General features: G+C 48.5%; 1 protein-coding gene across 1 annotated transcript; it reads left to right on the top strand.

Annotated features, from left to right (window-relative positions):
* The first annotated feature begins 19,139 nt into the window (after window positions 1–19,139).
* C13H18orf21 (chromosome 13 C18orf21 homolog) lies at window positions 19,140–26,149 on the top strand. Its single transcript, XM_036205213.1, has 5 exons — window positions 19,140–19,296; window positions 19,380–19,402; window positions 21,162–21,361; window positions 23,854–24,056; window positions 25,581–26,149. Exons 1-5 carry the CDS (start codon window positions 19,220–19,222, stop codon window positions 25,732–25,734), a joined length of 657 nt encoding a protein of 218 aa, XP_036061106.1. The 5' UTR covers window positions 19,140–19,219; the 3' UTR covers window positions 25,735–26,149.
* The last annotated feature ends 245 nt before the right edge of the window (window positions 26,150–26,394 follow it).

Here is a 26,394-nt window from a genome sequence, read left to right on the forward strand (position 1 = left end):
AGGATCAAACCCAGGGCCTTGCGCTTGCCACTGAGCTAAAATCCCCAACCCGATTTCTACAAGTTAAAGGATAGCCAAATTGCAAAGTGAGTACCAGGCTGCCAGTACTACACAGTGAGGCTTTCTCAAAACATACACACACACACACACACACACACACACACACACACACACACACACTTTGCACACAGTGATCCCACACTGGAATCAGGCTGTGCCCTGCTCTAAGCTACTCCACATTGTACAAAACACAGGTTTTCTCAGGCTGTGTTGCCCTGGAAGACCTCATTTTGCAAGCAGCTTTCAACTCCATTGTGAGTCTGGAAGATGACTCCACACCTGGGTGGACATGTGAAGGACACTGCCAGGCACCATAGACTGATAAACAACTTATTCCTGGGGACACCCCACAAATTTACTGGGGTGAGTTGAGACTGTATGAGCACATAGTGTGTTAAGATCATATCAGAAAGACCAGGCCTAATAACCTACCAGACAGAGCAGATCCCATAAAGAGGCAGACGCCTAGCATTATGATGGTGACGATCCCCACTGTCATCTGACCACCCAGTGTCAAGGACCAACAAACAGAGAACCTCCATCTTTCCTGGGGCTTCAGCCCAGTTTGGTCCCCACTGTTGATGTGACCAACTGACATCTGCCTGTCCTCTTGTTCACCCATCTAACCTTGAGGTCATCTACCCATTTGCCGGTCTCAACTCAAAAGTCCTGTACTTTCGCTTCTACAGCTGAGCTCCAGGCCGCAGCTTTCCTCTCAGACCTGCGGCCCACAGTGGCCTGACTCACAACACCAGCCTCTCCAGCTGCTGGCTGTTTTACCTCTCACAGCGGCGTCATTTCCTTTCATGTCTGCCTTCCTGCCTCTTGGGCTTTTACAGCTCTGTAATCTACATGTATGCATATGGAGACATGTCAGGTGTGTGACATGTGACCTGAGAGTTACTATGTCCACCTCAGTCAGAGTACCATGGAAATCTGGTAGATGGGTGCCACCGTGGAAACATGCATACACGTTTACACGTGTTACCAATAAACACATGCACAGCAATAAGGTTGTAGTGTGATACACACATGGGAGAGTTGAGAAATCATATGAAAAGTGAGTCAGGACATCCAGAGCCCCATCCCTTGATGGACCATGGTGTGTCCACAGTGGCCCTCTTCCCAGTCACTCCTCCACAGCCACTGACACTTTTGACTAACGGGCTCATGGGTTAATGGTTTGTGAGTGCGGAGGGGAAAGGCCATTAATACAAGACCAGAAAATGGAGCAGGTCCCTGTTACAGAATTTTCAGAAGCTTGGTCCAGAAATCTCCAACTGCTAGCTGGGACCACTGTCCTCTGACTCCATAGAGCCTCAGCCCCACACCCTGAGACTCACTGACTAAGGTTGAACTTGGATCAACCAGGACTACACGTTTTTCACATGGCTTTTATCTGCATGGCATGGACTGCATACCTGGAAATGCACAGTGGCTCACACTAACTTCCTAGGACTGAACACTAGCCAGTCTGTGCTGTCTCCCTTCACATGGCAAATGACACAGCAGAAACTGAACAGAAATGGAGACACCCTCGCGCTCACCTCCCTGTAGCCTCTTAACCGAAGCCGCAGGTGAGACTACCACCCAGGCTGCTGTCATCTGGCAGTTTGGTCAATGAACTGTCCTTACTCTGTTCCAAAGCGTCACTTCCCTGTCACCAACCCTGTCCCCGCTACTGTTAACCCACTACACCAAGCTGTGCTTGGAGTTTCTGTTACTCATGCGTGTGAGATTCAGCCACACAGTTACAAATAGATCCTGACCATTCCGTATCACTGCTGTATGCAGAGTGAGTGTTTTGCTGTTTGAATATATCCCAGTGTATACAAATATCTTTGGGGGTATTTATAAACTAGGAAATATCCATATCATACTGCATTGCTCTATTGGACCTGGCTATAACATTTTTTCAGAGTAATTGTACCAAAACTGTAACATTTTATTCATAAAGTTAAATAAACAAGACTATTTTAAAACATAATGAACCTCGTTGAAGAAGTTGTGGCAGATTTGGTGCTCTGGTGTGCAGCTTCTAACAGTTCTCTGCAATCTAATATCACTGAACACTGCAATGAGAAGATCTGTGACCCAAAATGAACATTTTATGTTATTGGTCCAAAACGGGGAGCAGTAAATATATTCATTCACTAAGTACACACGAATAAACCATTCAGGCTGTGTGTCTATGACAGGGCTTGCTCCCTGTTCCTGGACTTCCATCACCATGAGGAACAGGGGTGGATTCTCTCCTCCAGCCTGTTGTTCAATGCTGTGTTGCAGGCAGTAGCCAACACATGTAGATTAGAGAAAGCATGTAGAGTCTGGCTTAGAGAAGGGACAAAAAGGAAATCGGAAATGTCTATCTGTGAGCACAGATGACATGGGCTCACAGCTGCAAACACCTGGAGAATCAATGTGACCAACTCCACAAAACAACTGTTGAGGCAAAAGAAGATAATGTTAATCTTTTGAAGCAATAGCCTTCCTATGTCAAAAGATTCCAGGCAGAGCAAACCCTACCCACAGACAGCAGTAAGAAACGAAGTGAAATGTGTAGGGCCAGGTGGTGAGAAATGTCTAAACCTAAATAAGAAGCTCATCAAAGCTCCCAGTAGCAGGAAAGGAGCCTGGGACAAAGGGGGCTGAGTGTCTCCTCTTAGGTAGGAAATTCCACACCCCAAAGACATCAGTTCTCATCTAACTAGTGTACAAGTGTAATGAACTACAACTGTGGTGGTCTGAAGGAGAAGGCCCCCATAGGCTCATATATTTGAATGCATAGTTCCCAGTTAGTAGAACTGTTCCATAGTGATTAGGAAATGTGGCTCTTTGGAGGAGGTGTGGCACTGGGGGGTGGCTTTGTGGTTTCAAAAGCCCACCCAGGCCCAATGTCTCTCTCTGTCTGCTGCCTGAATATCAGGATGTAGTTCTCAGCTACTTCTCCAATACCATGCCTGGCTCCCTGCCTTCCTGCCTGCCTGCCTTCCTCCCTCCCTGCCTGCCTGCCTGCCTGCCTGCCTCCCTGCCTCCCTCCCTGCCTCCCTGCCTGCCTCCCTCCCTGCCTGCCTTCCTGCCTGCCTCCCTCCCTGCCTGCCTCCCTCCCTGCCTGCCTGCCTCCCTGCCTGCCTCCCTGCCTCCCTCCCTGCCTGCCTGCCTCCCTCCCTCCCTGCCTGCCTGCCTCCCTGCCTGCCTGCCTGCCTCCCTGCCTCCCTGCCTGCCTGCCTACCTGCCTGCCTGCCTACCTGCCTCCCTGCCTGCCTGCCTGCCTGCCTGCCTCCCTGCCTGCCTGCCTGCCTCCCTGCCTGCCTGCCTGCCTCCCTGCCTGCCTGCCTCCCTGCCTCCCTGCCTGCCTGCCTCCCTGCCTCCCTCCCTGCCTGCCTGCCTGCCTGCCTGCCTCCCTGCCTCCCTGCCTGCCTGCCTCCCTGCCTCCCTCCCTGCCTGCCTGCCTGCCTCCCTGCCTGCCTGCCTCCCTCCCTGCCTGCCTGCCTCCCTGCCTCCCTGCCTGCCTCCCTGCCTGCCTGCCTGCCTGCCTCCCTGCCTGCCTGCCTGCCTCCCTCCCTGCCTGCCTGCCTGCCTGCCTCCCTGCCTGCCTGCCTGCCTGCCTGCCTCCCTGCCTGCCTGCCTGCCTGCCTGCCTGCCTCCCTGCCTGCCTGCCTGCCTGCCTCCCTCCCTGCCTGCCTGCCTGCCTCCCTGCCTGCCTGCCTGCCTGCCTCCCTGCCTGCCTGCCTGCCTCCCTGCCTGCCTGCCTGCCTGCCTGCCTGCCTGCACCTGCCTCCCTGCCTGCCCCCTGCCTCCCTCCCTGCCTGCCTGCCTGCCTGCCTGCCTGCCTGCCTGCCTGCCTGCCTCCCTGCCTGCCTGCCTGCCTGCCTCCCTGCCTGCCTGCCTGCCTGCCTGTAGCCATGCTCCCTACCATGATGATAAAGGACTAACCCTCAGAGACTGTAAGAAAGGCCCTAGTTAAATGTTCTCTTCTGTAAGTTGCTTTGGTCATGGTGTCTCTTCACAACACTAGAACAGTAACTGGACACCAACCAAAGCACCAATGAGCATCTTCATCAAGCTACATAAGTTGATCGGTCAACAAAGGCCACATATTATATGAATATATTTATAGGAAATGTCCAAACAAAGGACATTCATAGCCACAGAAATGACAATGACTGCTTAATCAGGGATGGGGTAGAAGGTAGAATAGTGATTGGTGATAATGGATGGCTTCATTTAGGAGGGGCAAATTACTCTAAGATTAGATAGTAGTGATAGCTTCAGTACCCTGTGACTATAACTAAGAACTATCGAGTTGAATATTTTAAGTGGCTGAAGTATAGGGTGTGTAAGTTATAATCCCAATAAAGCCACTTGCAATTTCATGCAGAAAAATAGCCATACATAATTTGGAAAGCAAAAAAGAAAATTCAAGTCAGGGCTAACGATGACACATTAAAACATTGCACTAAAGCCTACATTTAAAATAGTAAGGTGCTCAGTCTAGGGGGATGGTTCAGCATTAAGAGCACTGGTTTTTCTTGCAGAGGATCTGGGTTCAGTTCTCAACACCCACATAGAGGCTCACAACCATCTCTAACTCCAGTTCCAGAGTATCCAATGTTCTTTTGACCTCCAAAGGCATCAGGCACACATGTGATGCACATACATGCAGGCAAAACACTCATACGTATAAGATAAAATATTTTTTAAGAGTGATCCCCTATGCCTGGCAGAGGAGAGAAATAAATGGCTCATCCCCTACTCACTGAGCCTGGGAGAACTGTGAACCCAGTACTGGAGTGGGCTCCAGGGATTGTCCATGCTATGTAGGAGTTCCTGGGTGTCTGTCCTCAGGGCTGCCACTAACCCATACTGCCTATAAACCTGAATTATAAAGAGAACTCTCTCTTGCATAGACTCAGACCTGTATTGAGGGATACAACTTGGGGGAAGAATGTTGGCTGGACACTAGCCCCCCATGCCCCCGTGCTTTTCTGCAAGGCAGGAACTACACAGCCGTGTGCAGCTGTCCTCATGGTTTCTTGCGTTGCCTGGGTTTGCAGCCTGCCCTCTCTTGGTTGGCAAGCGAGGCCTGAAACCAGAATAGGGACTCAGAACAGCAGCCTGCGTGCCTCGAGTGTGTCTGAAAACCCCACGGTGTACACTGCTCACAAATCAGAGCTTCTGCCTCAAGCCTTCACCAACAGGCTGGACCCCAGAACTGCAGGCTCGACCCAGCCTCTGTCTATGCCCCAGGCACATGAGTCCAGGGCTTCCTGGCCAAGCAGGGTAGAAAAACTTTGGGGACATAGGAAGGGAAAGAAGCCCCTTGTCCCAGCACCTGGCCAAAAACTTCACCACAGCTGAGAAAGCCCAGACTGCTTCCAGAGACAGCATCTCCTTTCCTGAGACTATTTCAAGTAGAGATGTTCAAAGCAACAAATGAACCACACTAGCTTACGGCCAGGATGCTCATGACTTTGAATTACAACACTGCTCTCTTCTCATCTCTAACCCAAGTGATGCAAAGAACCACTTTACAAAAGGAAATTCTTAAAAGTCAGTATGCTAGCGCATACATTTGCTTATTTTTTACACTATACTTCAATTTCAAGCTTTACTTAACTCTTTCAATCTTTTTACAAATTATATTCTTTGAGGAACACAGTTTAGAAAGCCACATAATTGCTCCTGAATAAGCCCACAGCCATTTTCCTGGATGTTCCTGTCCTTCTTCCTCTCCCTCGAAGCCTCTCTCCCTCTGTCCCTGGAATTTCTTCTCTCTCCCTCCCTCTTTCTTCTCTTCTCTGCTCTGTGTATTAACCTGAAATATATCTTTTCTCTACTCAATGGACTTATTCACTTGGATCACCCTCACCCATCCTGAAGTTCTTTTCCAGTGTAGTCAGGTACACAGCTTTACCTGATGGACGCCTGTGGGTGGTGGGATCCTCTGACTGTGGCTGCAGGAGCGCCGGGCTGTGTCCCTGCTGACAAGACAGTCCTCAGAGCCTAGCATCCTCGAGGGTCATCCCTGTCCGAGCAGCTTCCCCAGCCCTGCCCTTTGTAGACGTGTCTCTTGTTTGCCCTCCCCAGAGCACACCTCCCCTGAGCTCATCACCCCTCACGCCCCACCCCAAGCCCAGACAGATGGTTCACACTTACTTACTGGCACAGACGTGGAGCAGCGTCTCAAGGCAGGACACAGTCTTGGTGTCCTTACTTACCTTGTGTCCTCACCAAACGCACACTGGGCCCAACAAACACAGCAGTGGTGCCAAGAGGAAGATGTGCTAATCAGTCAGCAGTAATTCCCGAGAAGGTGCTATACCTCCTGATGCCCCCACCGCCCTCCCCGCTATAGAAACAGCCTGGGCCACCTTGGCCTCGTTTTCCTAATTAGGGCAGAGTCTCTAAGTTCTCAACTCTGGGGTGATGAGGATGCTGTGGCCTCACAGCGGTGGAGAGGCTCTCGGGGTGTCCCCTTACTGGCCAGCACACGCATTCTCCCTTCTGGGATTATTTTCTTCCTAATGCCAGCACGTGGGTCTTGGAGCAATTGCTAAGCCTCAGGTCTGCAATGGGGACCCAGACAGCACAACCTGCAGACATGGTGCTCTGTAAGGACAGGGCCCTCTGCAGTGTTCCCCTTCCATCCAGTGGAGAAAGGGTGGTGGAGGTAAAGGCAGGGGTCCTGAGGTGTGGAGGGACACGGGAATATTCCTGTGAGAATAATATTCCTATGAGAATAAAAGGAATAGCCAACGAAAGAGAAAAGCTTTTCAAAATGGAATCTGGGGGCTCGGGAAGCAGAACTTGGGTAGATTCTAGTCTGGAACGCAGGCTGCAGCCACCTTCTACCCGTTGGCAGCCACTGGGTAACTGCAGTGTGCCCAGAGGCTCTGACACAGGGGTCTGACTCTTCCCTCACCTGTGGTTCCATCCTGTTTCCACGGCCACCACCGCAGGAAGGGCCTGGTCCTTCTCCACACCGCACTGCCCTCAGCCCCCACTTCCCTTCCTCGGAGCTCTCACATTGAAGCCTTTTGCCCCAGCTGCAATCCCCAAGATCCAAAAGGAGGGTTTGACCTGGACAATTTCCATACCCCAGGGTGGGGTATAGGTATGCTGAGAGTTTGTGTAAAATGCACATTTCCAGGGTTTCCTTTCCTATGAAGCCTGAGGGTCTCCACAAAGCATTGCTTTTTAGGCATAGACTGTAACCAGATAGAAGAAAATACTGGTGGTGGTGAGAAAGAAAAAGGTTATTTTCTAAACCAAATTGGAATATTCATTGGTTAATCCAGACACGTTTCCACGGCTCTCTTTATAGAGCTGTGTGGAGGTAACAGGGGGAGGCAGGTGGACATGTTCGCACATACTTATGGAGGTGAGAGAGGATCAAACGCAAGTTGCCAGGCTTGGCAGTAAGCATTTTACCACTGAGCCATCTTACCAGCCTGAGAAGGAGCCCAGCTCTAACTCTCCGCTCTTGTTTAGAGACAAGGTCTCCTAGAGCCCAGGTGGGCTAGGAGTAAAACAGGGGGTGGCCTTAACTCCTCGTCCGCCTTCACAAGGGCAGAGATCTCAGCCCCGGTGCCACCTTGGTTTGGGTGGTGTAGGGGGTTAAAAGCAGGGCCTCTGGTACACTAAGCAGGCACCTATCAACTCAGCTAGATCCCCAGCACTGTTTTAAGACAGGTTTTCCCGTAGCTAAGACTGAACTGGCCCCTTCCTCCACCACATTCCAAATGCCAGGATTCAAGGTGTAAGCCTCCATGCTCAGCTCATCCCCCACCTCTAAGTGCCCTTGAGTGCAGATCTCAAGGAAGAGCCAGCGGTTGATGGACCCCTAGAACTGCAAAGCTGTGAGGGGGGGTATACAAAGAATGCATCCAGGAAGCTCTCCAGCTGCCCCATTCTGGAGGAATCATGAGGCTCATTCTTTCTGGAGTCCTGGCAGAATGAGCGCTTCCTGACAATCCAGACTAGATCCTAGCAGACAGGTGCACACAGCCTTGGAGGAGCACACCCGGGAAGAGTCTCTCTCTTTACCAGCGTGTTGGAGGAGGAACATGACAGACCTCCTCCCTGTCTTCCACTCTGTCTACCCAACTGTGTGGCACTGAGCTTTGTGTGGGGTGACCACTGTGGTCTCCCAGCTTTGTGTGGGCCTAACCAGGCTAGTTCAGTTGAGGCATCTCCATTCCCTTTGCTGAGGTGTTTGTTCCAGGGATACATTCCTGCAGAGAGAGAATGGCCCCCCGCCAGAACACATGGGGTCATGATCAGAGATGGCTAGCAGCTCCCCCCCCCCACCCTGCAGGCCTGAAGGAAAGCTGGCACAGAGCAGAACCAGAGATGTAGAGAGAAAACAAGAACCCAGAACCCCAACGCAGCCACACGTAGAGCACAGCGAATACTGTGCCACAAAACCTGAGTCTGTGCTCAAAGCTGGATATTGGAACGTGTCTCTCATAGAGGAAACCAGAAACATCCCAACTAAATTGCCACATATGCTCTGAATTGCTAAGCAACCACTAGACAAAAACAGGCTGGGGAGATGGTGGTCTACAAAGTTCTTGCTATACGAGCATGGTAACCTGAGTCTGAATCCCTAGCACCCACAGAGAAAGCTGGGTGCAGTGGCATGCACCTATCATCCCAGTGTGGAAGGTGGAGACAGAAGGGAACATAGGGCTTGCTGGCTATCCGGTCTAACTAAATCAATGAGCTCCAAGTTTAGAGAGAGACCCTGTCTCAAAAAATAAGATGAGCAGTTGAGAAAGACACCTGATACCTCTGTATGCATGCATACATACATGCACGCACACACATAAACACATGTACACACATGCACACATACACATGAACATGTCTACACACAGGAACACATATGCATGCACACATTCACACACCATCATCTCAGGCTATAAGCCCTAGAAACCCTGGCTTTGAGAGGGGTTTTTCTTAAGCTTGACCCAATAAGCTACACAGGCTGTGGAGCCTTGATTGACCCTTCGGATCACTCATGCATTGTTTTCAACTCACACACTGCTTGCTCCTCAGAGGATTTGAATCAGCTTACAAGAACTGGCTTATATTTGGGGGAAATTAAAATAATAATTAATTACTGTGGTGGTTTGGATGAGAATGGCCCTCATGGGTTCATATGCTTGAATACTAAGTCCCCAGTTAGTTGAACTGTTTGAGAAGGATTAGGAGGTGTGACCTTGTTGGAGGGAGTGTGTCACTGGGGGTGGGCTTTGAGGTTTCAAAAGCCCAAGCCAGGCCCAATCTCTCTCTCTCTCTCTCTCTCTGTCTATAGTTAGGATGTAAAGCTCTCAGCTACTGCTCCAGTGACACGCCTGTCTGCTTCCTGCCATGATGATCATGGACTCGTGCTCTGAAACTGTAAGCAAGCCCCCAAATTCAATGCTTTCTTTTATAAGAGTTGCCTTGGTCATGGAGTCTCTTCACAGCAATAGAACAGTGGCTAAGACAATTATCCAGGAAAAAGGCTGATATATCATGAAGCATCAATGAGGTTTAGCTGTTATATTCACACAGTTGGCTGCCAGCTAAGGGAAAAATTATGATCTTACTGTCTGAAAAAGAAAGGAAGCTTTTCCCCAGCAGCCAGTTTGTAAAGTTTAGCCCCCCCCCCCAATGCTGACACTAGCAGAACCACACTTCAGCTTATCTGTATTTCAAGCTACACCAAAAATGTCAACATTAATCCAAGCGCTGGCAGTGTTCGAATGTCACTGATCCTGGCAGAGAAACGGTCACATCAGCACTCACAGGAGCGCACAGCCGTGAGACTTTCAAAGGAAGCACTGGCTGCCAGCAGCAGCCGAGGGGTGCACTGGGGTCTCGGCCTGTGCAGCCCCTCTGCAGACAGGGCAAAGAGGCAGGGAAGCAGGGGGATGGAGGGGAGGAGACAGTGTGGGGGAGGGGTGCTCTCGGCAGGACAGCTAAACTCCTAGTCCATTTGGAAGACAGAAAGTAGGCACCATAATACATGCTGCCAGGGGTCACCACGCTTCCAGAGGAGAAGTGGAGTAGTTGTGGCTACCTCACGAGAAGCAGGGAAAGCGGCACACAGCTTCTAACAGGAAGACCTTGCATAACTAAGGCTGATCTTACAAGGTAGGTCTGATGCTCTTTTTACCCCTAGTACATTGATGAGGAAAGTACTGATTGGCTATTAGCCTGAGCTCTCATAGCTAGGGGATTGGTCCAAAAGCCACCTGCTCAGCCCTGTGGCCACATCCATCCTATCTACCCTGCTAGGGGTCGTTCCCTGGGAGCTGGGCTAGCAGCTCCACCCCTGGGCTTGTGCTGAACCTTCCCACATAACCACATGATCTCTCTACAGTGCTCCAGAAGTGCTAAATAATGAGCTGCTCCAGGAAGCTACCGCCCATGGGCACCACAAGCTGATGAGAAACCTGGAGCCTTCGGGCCTTCTGCAGAGGGTTCTGAGAGCTCTGCAGCCCTGGGCCCTGCACACAGCCTGACCCACACAGGGAACCTCACTTGTTCTCACTCTCCATATAGACCATGTACAGCAGAACCTCTGCTAGAAACTTAAACTGTTGTGGTTTGAATAAGAATGGATATATACCCCGCAGGCTATATATTGGAGTTGGTCATCAGAGAGTGGCAGTACTTATGAGGATTAGGAAGCATGGCCTTCCTGGAGGATATATGTCACTGGGGGTGGGCTTTAAGGTTTCAGAAGCCTAAGCCAGACCCAGTGGATCTCTCTCTTCCTGCTGCCTGCAATCCAGATGTAGAACTCTTAGCTACCTCTCCAGCACCATGTCTGCCTGCATGCTGCCATGCTTCCTGCCATGATAATAGTGAACTAAACCTCTGAAACTGTAAGCCAGCCCCAACTAAATGTTTTCCTTTTTAAGAGTTTCCATGACCATGGTGTCTCTTCACAGCAGTAGAACACTGGCTAAGACATAAAGCAAGAGAAGTCATCATCATTGAAGACCATCACAAAGCAAACATGATATAGGAGCCTCAGCAGGTTCAGACCTCCAATGTTGAAATCATTCATTGTTACCCGCCAAGGAGAGAGAAACCACAGAGGAGCGGGGTATAGAAGGAATGACCACAGGCAGGCTCAGCCGAAGGTAAAAGATTTCCATGGACTATGTCTGCCAAGCTACACAATTTCTGAAGGACAAATGTGCATTTACAAAGTGAATCATGACAGGAGTCACCACACCCTGGAGGCGTCAGACAACTTGAGGAGGTCTCAGGAAAATGTATTTCAAAGCATCCTTTCACTCTGGGGCAGTTGTGGGAGGCCAGTGAGATGATGGGTCTGGGAAGATTGCTCCCAGTTTTCCAGTCAGTGGAGCCATTAGTTTGAGGCAGAAAAAGAATGACTCTATTGAATCCATTGTCATATTCTAATGTTATAAGCTCCTGTAGCTATTAAACAAGCAACTGGGGGGGGGGAAATGACAAGACAGCTGAGTGAGCGAAGGAACTTGCCACCAAGTCAGAAGAGCTGAGTTTCACCTTCAGAATCCATATGGAGAAGGAGAGAACCAACTCCAGCAAGCTGTCCATCAACCTCCACATGTGCATCATGAAATTCCACTCTATGGCAGGCACACACACACACACACACACACACACACACACACACACCCCTACCTTATTGTGCCTAGGACTAAGTCCAAGCAAGAGTAAATTGAAAATGTGTTGTTCAAAGCCTCCAGTCTCACAGATTTTTCTCTCAGGCTCCTCTGGCTCCAAGAGTGCAGTCTCCATCTTCCAGGAGAGGCATGGAGTGGTCACATGACCTGTTCAATAAAGGCATCCTCCCCAGAGAGTGAAAACTAGGGACACAAAATGAGAGGAGATATGACCAGGTAGTTGTTGTTATTGTTGTTGTTGTTGTTTTTGAGATAGGGTTTCTCTGTGTAGCCTTGGCCATCCTGAAACTAACTCTGTAGACCAGGCTGGCCTTGAATTCAGAGATCCACCTGCCTCTGCCTCCCAGGTGCTAGGATTAAAGGTACGTGCCACCGCACCCAGCTTTCTTTTTAAGTAATTAAAAAAAATCACATTTACAGTACTTTAAATTAACTCATTAAATGTAGTAACAATATTGGCAGTAACATTCTCAGTAGGAAAGAACTGGACATCTATTCATAATAGACATCTATGAAAAAATGCCTTTTGATTGACAGGTAACACCTTAACAAGTATTTTTAGGAGCTGGAGAATTGTCTCAGAGGTTAAGAGCAGATACTGCTCTTCCACAGGACTTGAGTCCAGTTCCCAACACCCAGACTGGCACGTTAAGTAGCTCACAACCACCTCTAATTCCAGCTCCAAAGAATCTGATGCCCTCTTCTGGCCTCTATGGGTATCTTGCTCAAGGACACATACTCACACACAACACACTCATGCACATAATTCTTTTAAATGCTCTACTCTGTGACAATTTCCTAAACATAAACAATACATCTTGATCATATTCACCCATTGTCCTCTTGCCCCTCATCACGCCTGCTGAATCCCATTCTGCCCAGTAAGTCCCTGTTTGTTCCTTTTCCTATTTCCTGTTCCTGTTTGTTCCTTTTCCTATTTCCTCTTCCTGTTTCTGACAAAACACCCCAATGGAAACAACTTCAGGGAGAAAGGGCTTATTCTGGCTCACGGTTGATGAGCATGAAGCCAAAGCGGCAAGCACCTCAGGCAGCTGGTCCACTCACGCCCACAATTAGGAAGCAGAGAGCAACAGGTGCACCCTGCGGCTCAGCTTCCTCGACACATCTGTACCATCCAGGACCCCAGCCAGGGACGTCCCCGCCCACCATAGAGGTGGGTCCTGGGAAGGTGAGATGGCTCAGCAGATAAAGCAACTTGCCACCATGCCTGACAGCCTCAGTCAACGGGGTGGAAAGAAAGCAGGCCGCCTGAAGGCTCATCTCCCGTGTGATTCTGGATTGTCAAGTTGGTAATTAGCACTAACCACCACAGCCCAGCTGCCGCCTTCATGTCTCTTTTATTATTGTTGATGAGGAAGAAGAGTGAAAACCAGTGAGTTAATTAGGGTTGCTTGCTCGAGCATAGTGGAGTTATTTACAGGGACACAGACAATTTACACCACTGACTAAAAGCTCCTCCCCTCCCCCAGCGGCCATTAACTTCCAAAGGCTCTTGAGGCAGAAGAACTGTTAAGAAACTTGGATCCCACAGCTGAGGCACTCAGTCGCTTACACTAGGCAAAACAAATCAGTAAGGGGACAGTCACCAATTCCTGAGCACCCACTACACACCCTCTCCTTCAATCTCACAGCAATCCTCTGAAATGGAGACTGGAAGCCTCGTTTTACAAATGTGGAAACGGAGGCAACATGTAACAATGCACGTTCAAGGTCATGTGGCCAGGAAGAAGCCCATCCAGTTCTCTTAAAGCACAAGACCAAACCCACCATACCAAAGCAACATCGTTTTTTTCCCCAGGCTTGCTCATAAAACCCTGGTGACCACTTTGAACATGCGCCTCAAGGGGGCCTACATCTACCCCATAGTCCCATTATTGGCAAAATCCACAGAGCTCTGTCCCTGTCCCACCCTCAACCCCCTCCCCGCCCCGACACACCTGGCTGCAGAGGGCTGAGCAGACAATGTAGGTGTGGCAATGAGCAGAGCCAGGCTGACACAGAACCTGTCCTAATGGGAACAGGACTAAGGTGGCCAGACCCTGTGGCCAGAGCTGTGAGCATACCATATGCTTCGGGCCTGGTGGACACAGAAACCAGGAGTCGCCAGGGCAGATCCAGAGGATGCACTGTGCCAAAGCAGGGTGACCATCAAAGAAGATGGTCCTGAGGTCTCAGTGGTACTTCTGCCCCGACCTGCCACGGGGTGCCTGGCAGCTGAGGCCTCTGCCACCTCTCTTCCCCATGTGGAGATGGCCACCCTTCCTCTGTGATGAACAGACTTATAACAGGGCTAGTGACTCCAAGGGCCCATAAACCGCACAGTTGGAGGTCCTGGCATATGGGGGGTACGGCCATCTAGGTGTCTGCATAGTTCAGAAATGACTTGCCACTTGTGACAATTCTGAGTTGGTTCGGGCGGGGTCTACTATTTTATGGGGGAGTAACTGAGGCTGAGACTGACATACCAGGACTGTTTCGAACCATGACAGATGCCCTGGCAAGAGAGGCTGGAGGAGCCAGGGAAGGTTGGGCTTCTGTCATTGTGTATCTATCACCCAGCGACAAGGACTAAGCTGCTGCTCTACTCAGCAGCTGGATGCCAAGAAGGGGGCACATAAACAGCAAGGCCTTGCTGGGCCCTTCCAAACATTCTGTTCCCCAACGTGGGGCACAGTGGGCTGCAGAGTGAGTTCCAGGACAGCCAGGGCTGTGTAGAGAGACCCTGTCTCAAAATACAAAACAAAAACAAACAATAACAAAAGCAGATCATTAGAACGAGCTCTGACTTACAGAAATGAAAGGTAGATTCCACTTCTTGATAGGAAAAGTGATATGTGCTTACAGGGGTTATTGGCAACTGTTTTTGCAGACAATCTGCCACACACAAAAATAAAATACAAGCAGACTGTTGTACAGACCTTTCTGCCTTTATTTCTCCTTATCCCTGCCTGGAATGCAGGTGTGATGACTGGAACTTTAGCAGTCATCTTGTGTCCATGAGGCAACCTGGGAGATGCTGCCCACTGAGGACAGGAGAGAAGGAGGAAGGTTGCCCCAACAGAGGATCTGTCACACCAGGTCAGACTACCTGACATAGACAAAGGTTATTTGGTTTCTCCATCATACAAAACACAGTGTGCTCTGATGCAAACGTGGACATGTAACAGGAGGAATTACAAAGATGGCCCACATTGCAGCATTTCCCAGTTTAAACATCTGTACCTCGATACTGGGGCTGTTCAGGTGCTACCGTGCTTACTTAGCTCGATTGAAGCCCAGGCTTGACCTCTAGTACCACATGAAACTGGGTGTGGTGCACATCTGCAATCCAGCCCTCAGGAGGTAGAGGCAGGAGGATACAGAATTTGAGGCCTAGCCTGAGCTACAAGAGACCCTGTCTCAAAAACAAGAGGAGCTGGAGAGACAGCTCAGCAGTTACGAGTGACTGTGTGCAGACATGAGGGTCTGAGTTTGGATTCCAGCATCCACAAAAAATAAAAATAAAAAAACAAAAAAACAAAACAAAAACAAAAAAAACCTGAGTGCTGTGGCACGCACTAAAAAATGCCAAGAGTATGTGACATGGGACAGGGACAGGGTCCTGGACTTACTAGCCAGGTAGCCAAGATGAATCAGTCAGTGAAAGACTCAAAAAATAACAAGTGAAAGGGCTTGGGAGAAGGCTTAGTGTTTAAGGGCCCGGGCTGCTCTTCCAGGGAACCCAGCTTTGACTCTTCAGCGCTCCATAGCAGCTCACAACCATCTGTAACTCCCAGTCCAGGGGATCTGATGTCCTCTTTTGGACTCCTTGGGCACCAGGCATGCATGTAGTGCACAAACATGTAAAGCAAACACCCCCACACATTAAAAAAAAAAAAAAATCTTCACAACAAAATAGGATGCACAGCGATTGAGGAAGCCATCTGGACCTCAGCCTCTGGCCTCCAGATGTGCAGGCAAATGCACCTGTACACATGTACGCACAGGCATCACACATGCTCGCTCCTAAGTGCAAGGTCATCTTCAGCTGCATAGCAAGTTCAAGGCTAGCCTGGGCCACATGGATGATATTTATAATATATATTAGCTCTAATCCTGAGTAACTGTGAACTTTCATAACAGTAAGACACATTCCAAGTCAAAGGTTTGGGGAAGCCTGGGGTTATAGGAGAAGAGTCAAGGCAGCTCCTATTCTTTTTTATATCCACAGTGGAGCTTGGGAGCCGGCTCCTGGCTTGGCACTGCTTGGTGGGGAACAGCGCGCTAAGTTCAGCCCAGGTAATCCAACACACACCCGCCTCCCACGGCTTTCTCCCCTCTCATCCCCGATCTCTGCTGCCACCATCTGAGTAACATGACTTCTCCTCCCGAATTCTCACAACAGGCAAATATCTGAAGCAAGAACAGCTGTGCACGGGGGACCCCACACTGTCCCAAGTCAGGCAAGGGAAGCAAGCTGGGGGATGCAGGCGACAGTGGGGCACACAGGCGTGCGTCTGCAGTGACCCTCAAGCAGCGGCACTAGGGGAGGGTGGCCGCCCAGCAGAACAGATTGGTTTCACAGTAGCTGAACTTGCCTCCGCTATTATTTCACTCGTTTTCGTGTAAAGTTTGCCAGAAACTTTTGCATATTTTTCAAGTTATTGAAATTTTTTATTGCCCCCATCTATTTTCAAAGAGCAGTTAGCTATCTAAAAACAAATGGGCCCTTTCTGAATGCATTTAAATATAATTAGAGAGGTACGGCTGCCGCACACAGTATTACTGAGACTTCGCGTAAACAAATTATTCATTACGCTGTTTGGCAAGATCTTGGGATCCTGAAGTCTAATTTTAACATTTTTTTTTTTTTAGGAATACCCCGGGGCACAGAAAAACACAGCACCTGACAGCCAGCTTCCAAATCCCGCAGAGCTTGACGTCTTCCCTCGCGGTCCCGCCCCGAGCAAACCTGTTGCCGGCGCTCCGGGCTTCTACTACCCAGGCCGGGATGACCGGCTGACAACGTCGGTGGTAACGGGTGAGCTCCGGATCTGCGCCGACGACTCCCGCTCTCCCGGGCCGCGCTGGCGGAATTGCCGGTCTAGCCCGCTGCTCTCGGGCTGTTCTCTGGTCTAACCTCCCACCCCACTGCACGTTCTCTTCCCGTGTGCAATCTGTCAGTTTCTGCTCTCATCCACTGTGTCTGGAAACGTCCCCGGAGCAGGTCCGTGTCTCCCTTTCCGTAGCTCACCGACACAGGCTCTGCTCTGCTCGCCACAGTCCAGCCGAGGTCCTCGACGTAATTCTTCACGCCCGTTCTAATTAACAGCGCTTCTCCAGCCCCTCACTGACCCGCTCACTAGCGTGACTGTTTTTACCGTTTATACCGCAGCTCCTTGGTAGAAGGTCCTCTCGGCGATCTGTGCCCAGGGCTGCAGACCGCATCCTTCAGCACTCGGACTGCCTGAGTCCTCCGCCTGGTCCTGGTCTCGACTTGAAGCGGGTGGACTCGGCTCCAGGAATGCGCGGTGAAGCTGGCGCGAGCTCGCCGGGCTCCCAGGACTGCAACTGGACCTGGGCTCGGTTCCCCAGAATTGCACTAGGACTCGCCTCCCTGGTACGTGGGCTCGAGAGAATGCTTTGCGCAGCGACAGCGAAGGAGTCTGAGGCTGGGTGGTCAGCAGGGAGTCCCGACCAAGTTATCCCTCGAATCTCGTTTGAGGGGAGCTGCAGTGAGTCTGTGCAACGACCTGGCAGAGCCTGTGCGGTCTAAGTGACTCCTCCAGACCAGCTTAACCGCCTACAGACCGGGGTCTCCCTGGAGCTCTCTGTTGCTTCTCTTTAGTGGGAGAATTTGTGCCGCGCCGGAATTCACTCGAAATACAACTACTTTTCCCTCTGCTGGTGACTGTCGGGAACTGCAAGCGAGCGAAGAAATGCAGAAAGGTTTGCTTCCCTGCTGGCCGTTCAGCTTGGGGTCTTCCCTCCAATATAGGCTTTGGAATGTGCACTACTTTTAAGCAGATTATTTTATTGTACTGTGTTTTGTTTTATATGCCACATTAAGAAAACGCAACTCATCTTAGGCTTTGGAGTCATTTCTCCACTTTATTTTATTTTAAAGATTTATTTTTTTATGTGTAGGGATGTTTTGCCTACATGTTTGTCAGTGCACTACATGCATGCCTGGTGCCCAGCGAGTCCAGAAAAGAGCATCCCCTGGACCTGGAGGTACTACAAATAGAGTTCCAGGACATCGGGGCTACACAGAGAAACCCTATCTAAAAAAAAAAAAAACAAACAAAAAACAAAAAACAAAAACTAGAGCACCCTTCTGGCATTTTTGGCCAGAGAACTAAGAACATTTCTGGAGAAGCCAAACTTTGCTTTTTGGATTTTATCTGTTCCTGGATTCACAGTATGCGAGATAATCCTCTCAGAAAATGCTGGGCCTGGTAGTGCAAAGTCATGGAGGGAGCTGTTGACATGTGGACAGAGCAGTGGCGAGTGGTGGGAAAACGAATGAGAAGTTGGGGCTCAGGACCCAAGGGGCAGATGCTGGGCACCTGGGCAGGTCTGTGTGGACAAACAGGAGAGTTATTGTGGCAACTTTGCCATGGAGAAGACAGGTAACAACTCAAGCAGAGCTGCTGAGTCGGCATTGAGAGGAAAGGACTGTGTGGCGGAAGGTGGAGGTGTGGTGGTGCATGCCTTTAATCCCAGCACTCAGGAGGTAAATGAATTACTGTGAGTTGGAGGCCAGCCTGGTCTACACAGTGAGTTCCAGGACAGCCAGAGCCATGTAGAAAGAGTCTGTCTCAAAAAATTAAATAAGTGCACTCATTTTTTTAAAATGTGCATGAAATAAATCAAACTAGAGCTGGAGAGATGGCTTGGCCATTTAAGGGCACTTGGTGGCTTAGCATTTAAAAGCACCGACTGTTCTTACGGAGGACCCGGGCTTTTTTCTAGCACCCACATGGCTGCTCTCAAATATCTGTAACCGCGGTTCCAAGGGATCAGATACCTTCTTCTGACTGCCCCAGATACTGCACTCAAGAGATATAAGCAGCTAAGCACTCATACACATAATAAATAAAACAAAAAAGAAAGCAAACCAGAAGAGTAAAGAAAAACACCTGAATGATAACTGATTAACCTTGTTAAGCTACCCAGAGAATCTTGACCTGAGGGTTAGAAACAAGACAGGAATGAAGTCAGTGAGGTTGGTGGAGCCTTGGGCTGGGAGCCTGTTCCCATTCCGGGTACAAGAACTTCTCTGGATGTTACAGGGAACCACACCACAAGCCAGATGACAGAGAACTCCAGACGCGACACAGAGGAGGTCGGAACTTCTGAGTCGCGAATGCGTGTTTCCGGAGGGAGTTTGAGCGCAGAGACCACGATGGTTACACTACGATAACCGACTTCCGGCGTGGAGCTCTTCCGCGGCGTTTGGGCGGCCAGACGCACTAGCTATGCGGCAGAAGCACTACCTTGAAGCGGCGGCTCGCGGCCTGGTAGAGAGCTGCCCTGGTCAGGCCCGCTACCTCCTGTAGGTGAGGGATGGAGGGCGGACGGGCGGGAGGGAGGGCGGCCACAGTGCCCCGGCCTCACGCCTCACTCACTCTTTTGCAGTTGGGCCTACAGTTCGACACACGGTAAGGAGAACGCCGGCTGGCTGCTCTGCACCATTCCAGTGATCCAAAAGAGAAGGCTGATGGACTCGTCTCATTTTTTAAAAAGGCCTAGGTTTCTCAATTGCATGAAAAACCCAAATCCTTTAATGTCCTAACCCTTAGCATTTGACACTTGTGCTTTCCCTATGTCAGGGCACCACATGCGTGCTTGGTGTAGCAGAATCCAGAAGAGGGCGTCGGATCCCCTGGAACTCGAGTTATAACTGGTTGTGAGCCGCTAAGTGGGTCCTGGGAATTAAACCTGAGTCTTCCTCTAGAGCAGCAAATACTCCTAACCCATGAGCCATCTCCCCAGGCCCTGGATCAGTATTTATTTTAAAAATTTATTCTGCTAAGTGTATAAATTTTTCCTTCATGTCTGTACCACTTGGAAGCCTGGTGACCAGAAGATGATGAATCCTCTGGAACTGGAATCACAGACAAATGTGAGCTGTGCAAAGTGGATGCTGGGAATCGAACCTGGGTCCTTTGGAAGAGCAGCCAGTGTTCTTAACTTTCTGTGTGTGTGTGTTTGTGTGCCCAAAGAAGTGAACGTTTAGAAGCCAGAGAATAGCTTTGGGGAACAGATTCTATCCTACTAGATGGGTTCCTGGGGATGAACTCTGGTCTTCTAGCTTAGTAGGAAGTGTCTTGAACCACAGAACCATCTCAACAGCACCACACTGACCAACATTTCAGAAGTAGTTTCCACCTGTCTTCCAGATATCTACGACTTTCTCCTGTACCTCAGTGTACTTTGTTGGTTCTCCTAATCTTCCAGGATCCAAATATTGCGGTGCCCCCAGAACTCAGTTCTTAGATGACAATTTTTCATTCAGTCTTGGGGTTGGATACAGTATACCAAGATCTTCCTAATTCCAGCCTCGATCTCTCCTCCAGATTAGACTCGCATCCTCTCTGCCTTCCTGACTTTTTGTTAATGACTAGCTCTCCCACCCCACTCAACAGTGATCCTGCCCTTACTCTGGAGCCATTCTTGACTCCTAACGTCACCTCTTCTCCTTGGTCCTCCTGTGTTAGCCACTCACACTGGCTTGGAAGTACCTCCACATTTTACATCCGCTGCTTCCAGCCTGGTCCAATTAGTGCTTCCCTCCTAGATTACTGCTGTCTACACCCCTGCCGTCCATGTCCAAGCCAGCATGCTAGATAACCTCTCTGACATACTTCCAGCTTGTTCCTCGACTCCAGCCACACCTGACCTACTCACTGGTGTGGTCCAGGGCTTTTCCAGATGCCAGGTCATGCCTGGAACTCTCCACTACTGCCTGCTGTCATTTTTCTCTGCAGATGTCATCCGGTGAAGCCTTCTCTAGCTACCCTTCTTTAATTACAATAACCAGACCAACCTCTGATCCCCTTCCTTAGCCCCACCCCCGGCCTAGCACTTTGATGTTGTATGTCATCTGGTTGTCCTTTGTTCACACTTCCAAACAGTACTGGTTGGACTAATTATGAACGGAAGGGGTGGGGGAGGGAAGCCCTATGCACTTAACTTTGTGGTAAATGTATTGGTAACTAAGCAACAAATGAGCAGAGTAGCAAAGGCCAGCAGCCTGTTAGTCTGTTGCTGAAGGATGGAGGGAGGGAATTTTGTAAAGTACATTATTGCCACTTTCTCCTGATATCATCAGTGTATTTTTCTTTTTCCCATTTATGATGCCAGTTGTTTGAGGTAACAAAACATGCTGACTTGTTAATTTGACTTATGTAATTGTAGAGGAAAACAGCACTTTTCAAGAAACATGTCCATACTGCTTCCAGTTGTTGGTTCTGGATAACTCTAGAGTACGCCTCAAACCCAAGGCCAAACTGACACCCAAAATACAGAAACTTCTTCACCGAGAAGCAAGAAATCATGCACTGAGTTTTAAAGAAGCAAAAGTGTTGAGAAAATACAGAGACTCCACAAGTGTGCTGGTAAGGCTGCACTCTGGGACATGGAAACATGGTGTCATTTTGTCTTCTTTCCCTTAGGCTGGAAATCAGCCTGCCGGCAGGGAGTTACAACAGTACATCTAGACTGTCAAGAGTACACACATAATGTTTCTGTGATAGCAAGTCATCAAGGGCATACTCCCTTTTATTAATTAGAGACAGGGTTTCTCTGTGTAGCCCTGACTGTCCTAGAACTTGCTTTGTAGACCAGGTAGGCCTTGAACTCAAGAGATCTGCCTGCTCTGCTTCCTGAGTGCTGAAATTAAAGGCTTGGGCCACCACACCAGCTAGTTTATTTTTATATTTGATAACTGCCTAAAAACCAAAGGCTGACAATCTTACCTGCTCTTACATTTCTGTTGAGCACAGTCTTTTCAGTTTTGAGAATTCCTTGTGTTTGTGTGTGTACTTCCCAGGATCAGTCACCACTGAATCATTTCTTCAGTGATCAATACTTTGCTCCACACCAACCTTCTATATGAAGTCCCAGTGTTAGCATGCAGTACTTGTCCACCCAGCAAGTGTTTAATAGCAGGGTAAAAGATAGACTCAAACAAAAACTCCCTGGGGCTTACTAGATGGAGCCCACTATCAGATATATTTTCTATCTTGCATGCTCTGTGTGAACAGTATCAGCTTACTCAAGTGCATGTAGGCACTGGACATTCCAATAGCTTAGGTCTGGCCTAAGGGTCTTGCTAAGTAGCCTAGACTGGCCTTAAACCTACTGTGTATCCTAGGCTGACCTCAACCTATGAGCCTCCTGCCACAGGAAATGTTAGAAAACATCACCGCAACATATTTGGAAAATGTTCCTACAAGAAAGTAAGTCTTCTGAGGTTATACTTTGCTGAAGTATACTATATTTTAATTAGAGATCACTAGAAAGGCTCAGGGGATGTTTTGCTGATTTATCTTAATCTGTATATAGCCATTTTCCCAAAAACAATAAGGCAGCAGGCCTTTATGCAGATTACTGTAGTCACTATTGCTGTGATAAAACACCATGACCAAGGCAACTTACAAAAGAAAGTGTTTAATTAGGCTTACGGTTCCAGAGGGCTAAATTCCATAGTGGCTGAGTGAAGGAACAGCTGAGGGCTCACATCTTGATCCACAACCTTGAGGCAGAGAGAGACACTGGGAGTCACTGTCTTTTGAAACCTCAAAGCCCGCCCCCCAGTAACACACTAGATCCAACAAGGCCTTACCTCCTAATCCTTCCCAAATAGTTACACCAACTGGATAGCAAGTGTTCAAGCATATGAACCTATGGGGTCATTCTTATTCAAACGCCACACAGACCTTTGCTTGCACTTTTGTCTGTGTTTGAAATCTGAGTACCTCTCGCCGAACTAGGTTACATTCTGCTGAGCCATGGGTTGAAGTCTGTGAATGAGCTATGTAGAAAGGCATTTAAGTACATTAAGTACAAGTGGACCATGTCTTAACGGTGCATCCTGCTGGGGCTGGAGAGAGAGCTCAGCAACTGAAGTATTTGTTGTTTGTTTGGTTCCCAGCAGCCATTCCTGTAACCAACACAACCTTTATCCTCCACTGGCGAAAATAAGTATTAGATCTGAACACTATGAAGAGAGCTAATTTCTAGGCCAATGATGGAACTGAAAGGTTTTATTAGTCACACCAACATTTACAGAATCACAGATCTGAAGACAGTACTTCAAATGTCAGTGATCTGCAATGTTTTATTGGGGAAAAAAACTAAAGTACACTAGCTAGAAAATAGTCACTAGTCACTCTCTACTGCTGTTATAAAGAATATCCAATGTTAGTGTCTAGTCTCCCATCCCCAGTTCCCACACAAACCAGTTTAATGTTGAGGGTGTACAGTTCATGATATTTTTTTTTAATTATTATATTTTTGAGATCATAATGTGATTATACCATTTTCTCCTTCCATACCTCCCATATACCCTTATTGTTCTCTTTCAAATTCATGGCCTCTTTTTTGTTACATGCATGTGTGTGTGTGTGTGTGTGTGTGTGTGTGCGCGCGTGCGCGTGTGTATTCCTAAACATATAACTGCTCAGTCTGTATAATGATGTTTGCATATGGATATTTCCAGGGCTGACCATTTGGTATTGGATAGACAGTTGGTGTGCTGTTCCCTAGGGAAGACTATTTCTCCTGCTCTCCACATTCCTTAATTGCCTATAGTTCTTTGTGTAGGATTTTTTTTTCTATCAGACTTTAGTCGCTAAACAGTGTCATCACGTGCATTGTGTAGGATTTTTAAAGCATTTAAAATATAAACGTTTAGTCAATACCTTCTTATGGGCAATTCTGTTGTTTTCAATTTGTCTTGTCTGATTCTTCCTGGTAGATTGTCAAGCTCCAGGGTAGCCTCTGTGCTAACTTGCCTCTGTCATACTGACATAGGACTTGAGTAAACCTGTGGTTTATTGAGTTACATTACCAGAGAATTCATGGGATCAACTTCTTTTTGTGGTAGCTGGTTACCTGTAGAACGTGCAACAGAACAGTGAGGCACCATGGGAAGAGTAGAAGCTTCCTGTCGGCACTGGAGAGCAATGCTGCCCCTGCTACAAACAGAGCCAACCTGAAAACACCCCAGAGAATGACTCCAGGCTCCACACACCCAGTATGTCATAATATGTCTGGTTCCAAAGGCAAGAACCCCTGCTTGACTATCAGGTACCTTAACTTAGTTGCTATGAAGTATGGAATACCATTTACTGTGCACTCCTGAGTACTCTGTTCCAGGCCTTGGCATGTTTTCTCCTTCCTCTAGTCTGCGCACATGGCCCCTATGCAATCTCTCCCAGCACCTGACATCCACCCACAGCCAACCACCAAGTCTCCCCTGCTGCTGTGTAACTGAACCAGATGCCCTTCTATGCACACTTACTTCAAAGGGCAGGCGGGTTGGCAGCCTCTACACTCTTCTCCTGGTTGTCAGTTCCTACCGCTGCTGCTGCTGTCGTCCTGGGCCAGGGTCTCGTGACCTGTCAGGACTAGGACAGTGACCTGATGAAGCCCGGCTGACGCGCAGCTCTGAGCAGCCTTTAACTCTGACTGTGGCACAGGTCAGACAGGTGGTCGGCTCCCCGGGCCTGCACCTGCCTGCCCATCATGTCACCTCAGCTTACTCTGTGCCACCAAACCTGAAGTCCTTACACTGTGTCCAAACTGTCACTCTTTCCTTTGTCACGGATTCTTGTTGAAATCTAACTGAACAGAGCTTTGCCAGAGATGCCAAGTTTTCATTCTAGGAATCCTCGGTACTTTGTCATTGTCATAGTCCTACATTTGCGTACAAGCCCATAGACACTGTGCTAAGAATCTGGAATATTTTCTCACAAAAGAATCTAAATGTGCTCAGTATCTTAAGCATAAACAACAAAATCTAGCAAGGACTCGATTATTTCTGTTTAATGTTTGAAATTTCTATTAAGCTCCAAGTTTATGATATTGGGTTAAAATGTCAAGTCCAGTTTTACATACATTGTTGATTTTAGTCAGTATTTGGTGTAAGAACTCAACAGAAAATTTCACTTTTTGTGTAAATGTGGATAAAGGGAAATTTGGTTTATTTAAAACAATTTCGTTGCATCTGGAGGTACTGGGAAAGGGTCCAGTTGGTAGTCCTTGCTTTCTATGCACAAAGGCCTGAGTTCAGATCCCCAGCACCCACATGAACACTCACACTGATGATGAATGGCTTACTCTGTGGATGTTGTGGAGTGTGTCCTCTGTATCTAAAAGCACCAGAACCTAGACCTAGGCTGGTGCCTGTCCTATAGCACTGCCATTCTAATGGCGGGGACTCGGTGGAATGGTGCCTCCCCGAGGCCTTTCACTATAGAGGAATGAAGTGGTCTTCAGTTGTACGTATGGAGTGTTCTTGGAAGTTCTCACTCACAACTGTCATGAATCCTGCAGTCAAGTGTAAAGAACACTCAGCCTGACAACATTACCTGCAGGTTTATCTTCCAGGTATCATAGGTTCTTCAAGAACCATCCAGTTCGCCTCCTAAAATGGTGCCAGAGGTTTCTGTTGTTGTTAATGAGGATTACTGTGACGAGGACAGCCAGTGCCCATACAGAGCTGTAATGCAGAGTGTGCTGTGCCGAGTAGGAGATGCTGGGAGCAGTTCTCTAAGCAGGAAGAGTGTTTTGTCCTTGGTGATGTGTTAACAGTAGTTTCTCTCGTTTCAGAACACCTACATCTGGACAATCAACACCCATTTGCTCCTCAAGGAATACAAGCAAAAGAAAGAAACATTTCTCTCAATTGAAAGCTCTGCTTAGTCAGAGTGCATCTGAGAAGAACCCAAAGCTGGACTTCAGGCACTTCTTATCCTCTCTGTGAAGAGGACAGCCTTTGAAAAGGACCGCCTAGTGTAGTTTCTGAGATTCAAGTTAGTTACCGGCTTTTGTCTGACTTTGATGTCTGAGCACATGGAAACTAGGTCCAAAAGCAAGCCCTTCTGAGCATCCTTCATTGCTTATGTGGAAAGTGTCTCATTAAATCGAGTGACGGGGGCTTCCCTGGGTGAATGTGAAGATCAAAAAAACAAACGACCAGACCAGAGAGATGGTTGCCATGCCCGACCCACAGAGCAGAAAGAACCCACTCTACAAGTTGTTTTCGGACCTCCACATGAGTGTCTCCCCCACCCAACACACACACATATACAAAATGAATGTAATAAAGGGTTTTAAAACCTGTGACAGTTCTTAAAATAAAGGTATAATGGATAGTGAAATGGTAACATTTACTTCAATTTTTACAGTTTTTATTGTCATTTCTTTCAAAAGGAAACATCTTCACTCATGAAGATTTCTTCCATGTGTCAATAACTTTATTGCTAATATAGAAAAAGAATCAAGTGTATATCCTCAGTCATATGTATAACAATACTAGTAACTGGACATTTCACATTTTGAAAACAAAATGAGTATCTGCCCCCTCCAACCCCTTCTGGAAATTGAACTCAGGACCTCTTGTGCTAGGCAAGCTGTATGTATA

This window comes from Onychomys torridus, chromosome 13 (genome assembly GCF_903995425.1).
Source record: "Onychomys torridus chromosome 13, mOncTor1.1, whole genome shotgun sequence".
NCBI classification, from domain to species: Eukaryota; Metazoa; Chordata; class Mammalia; order Rodentia; family Cricetidae; genus Onychomys; species Onychomys torridus.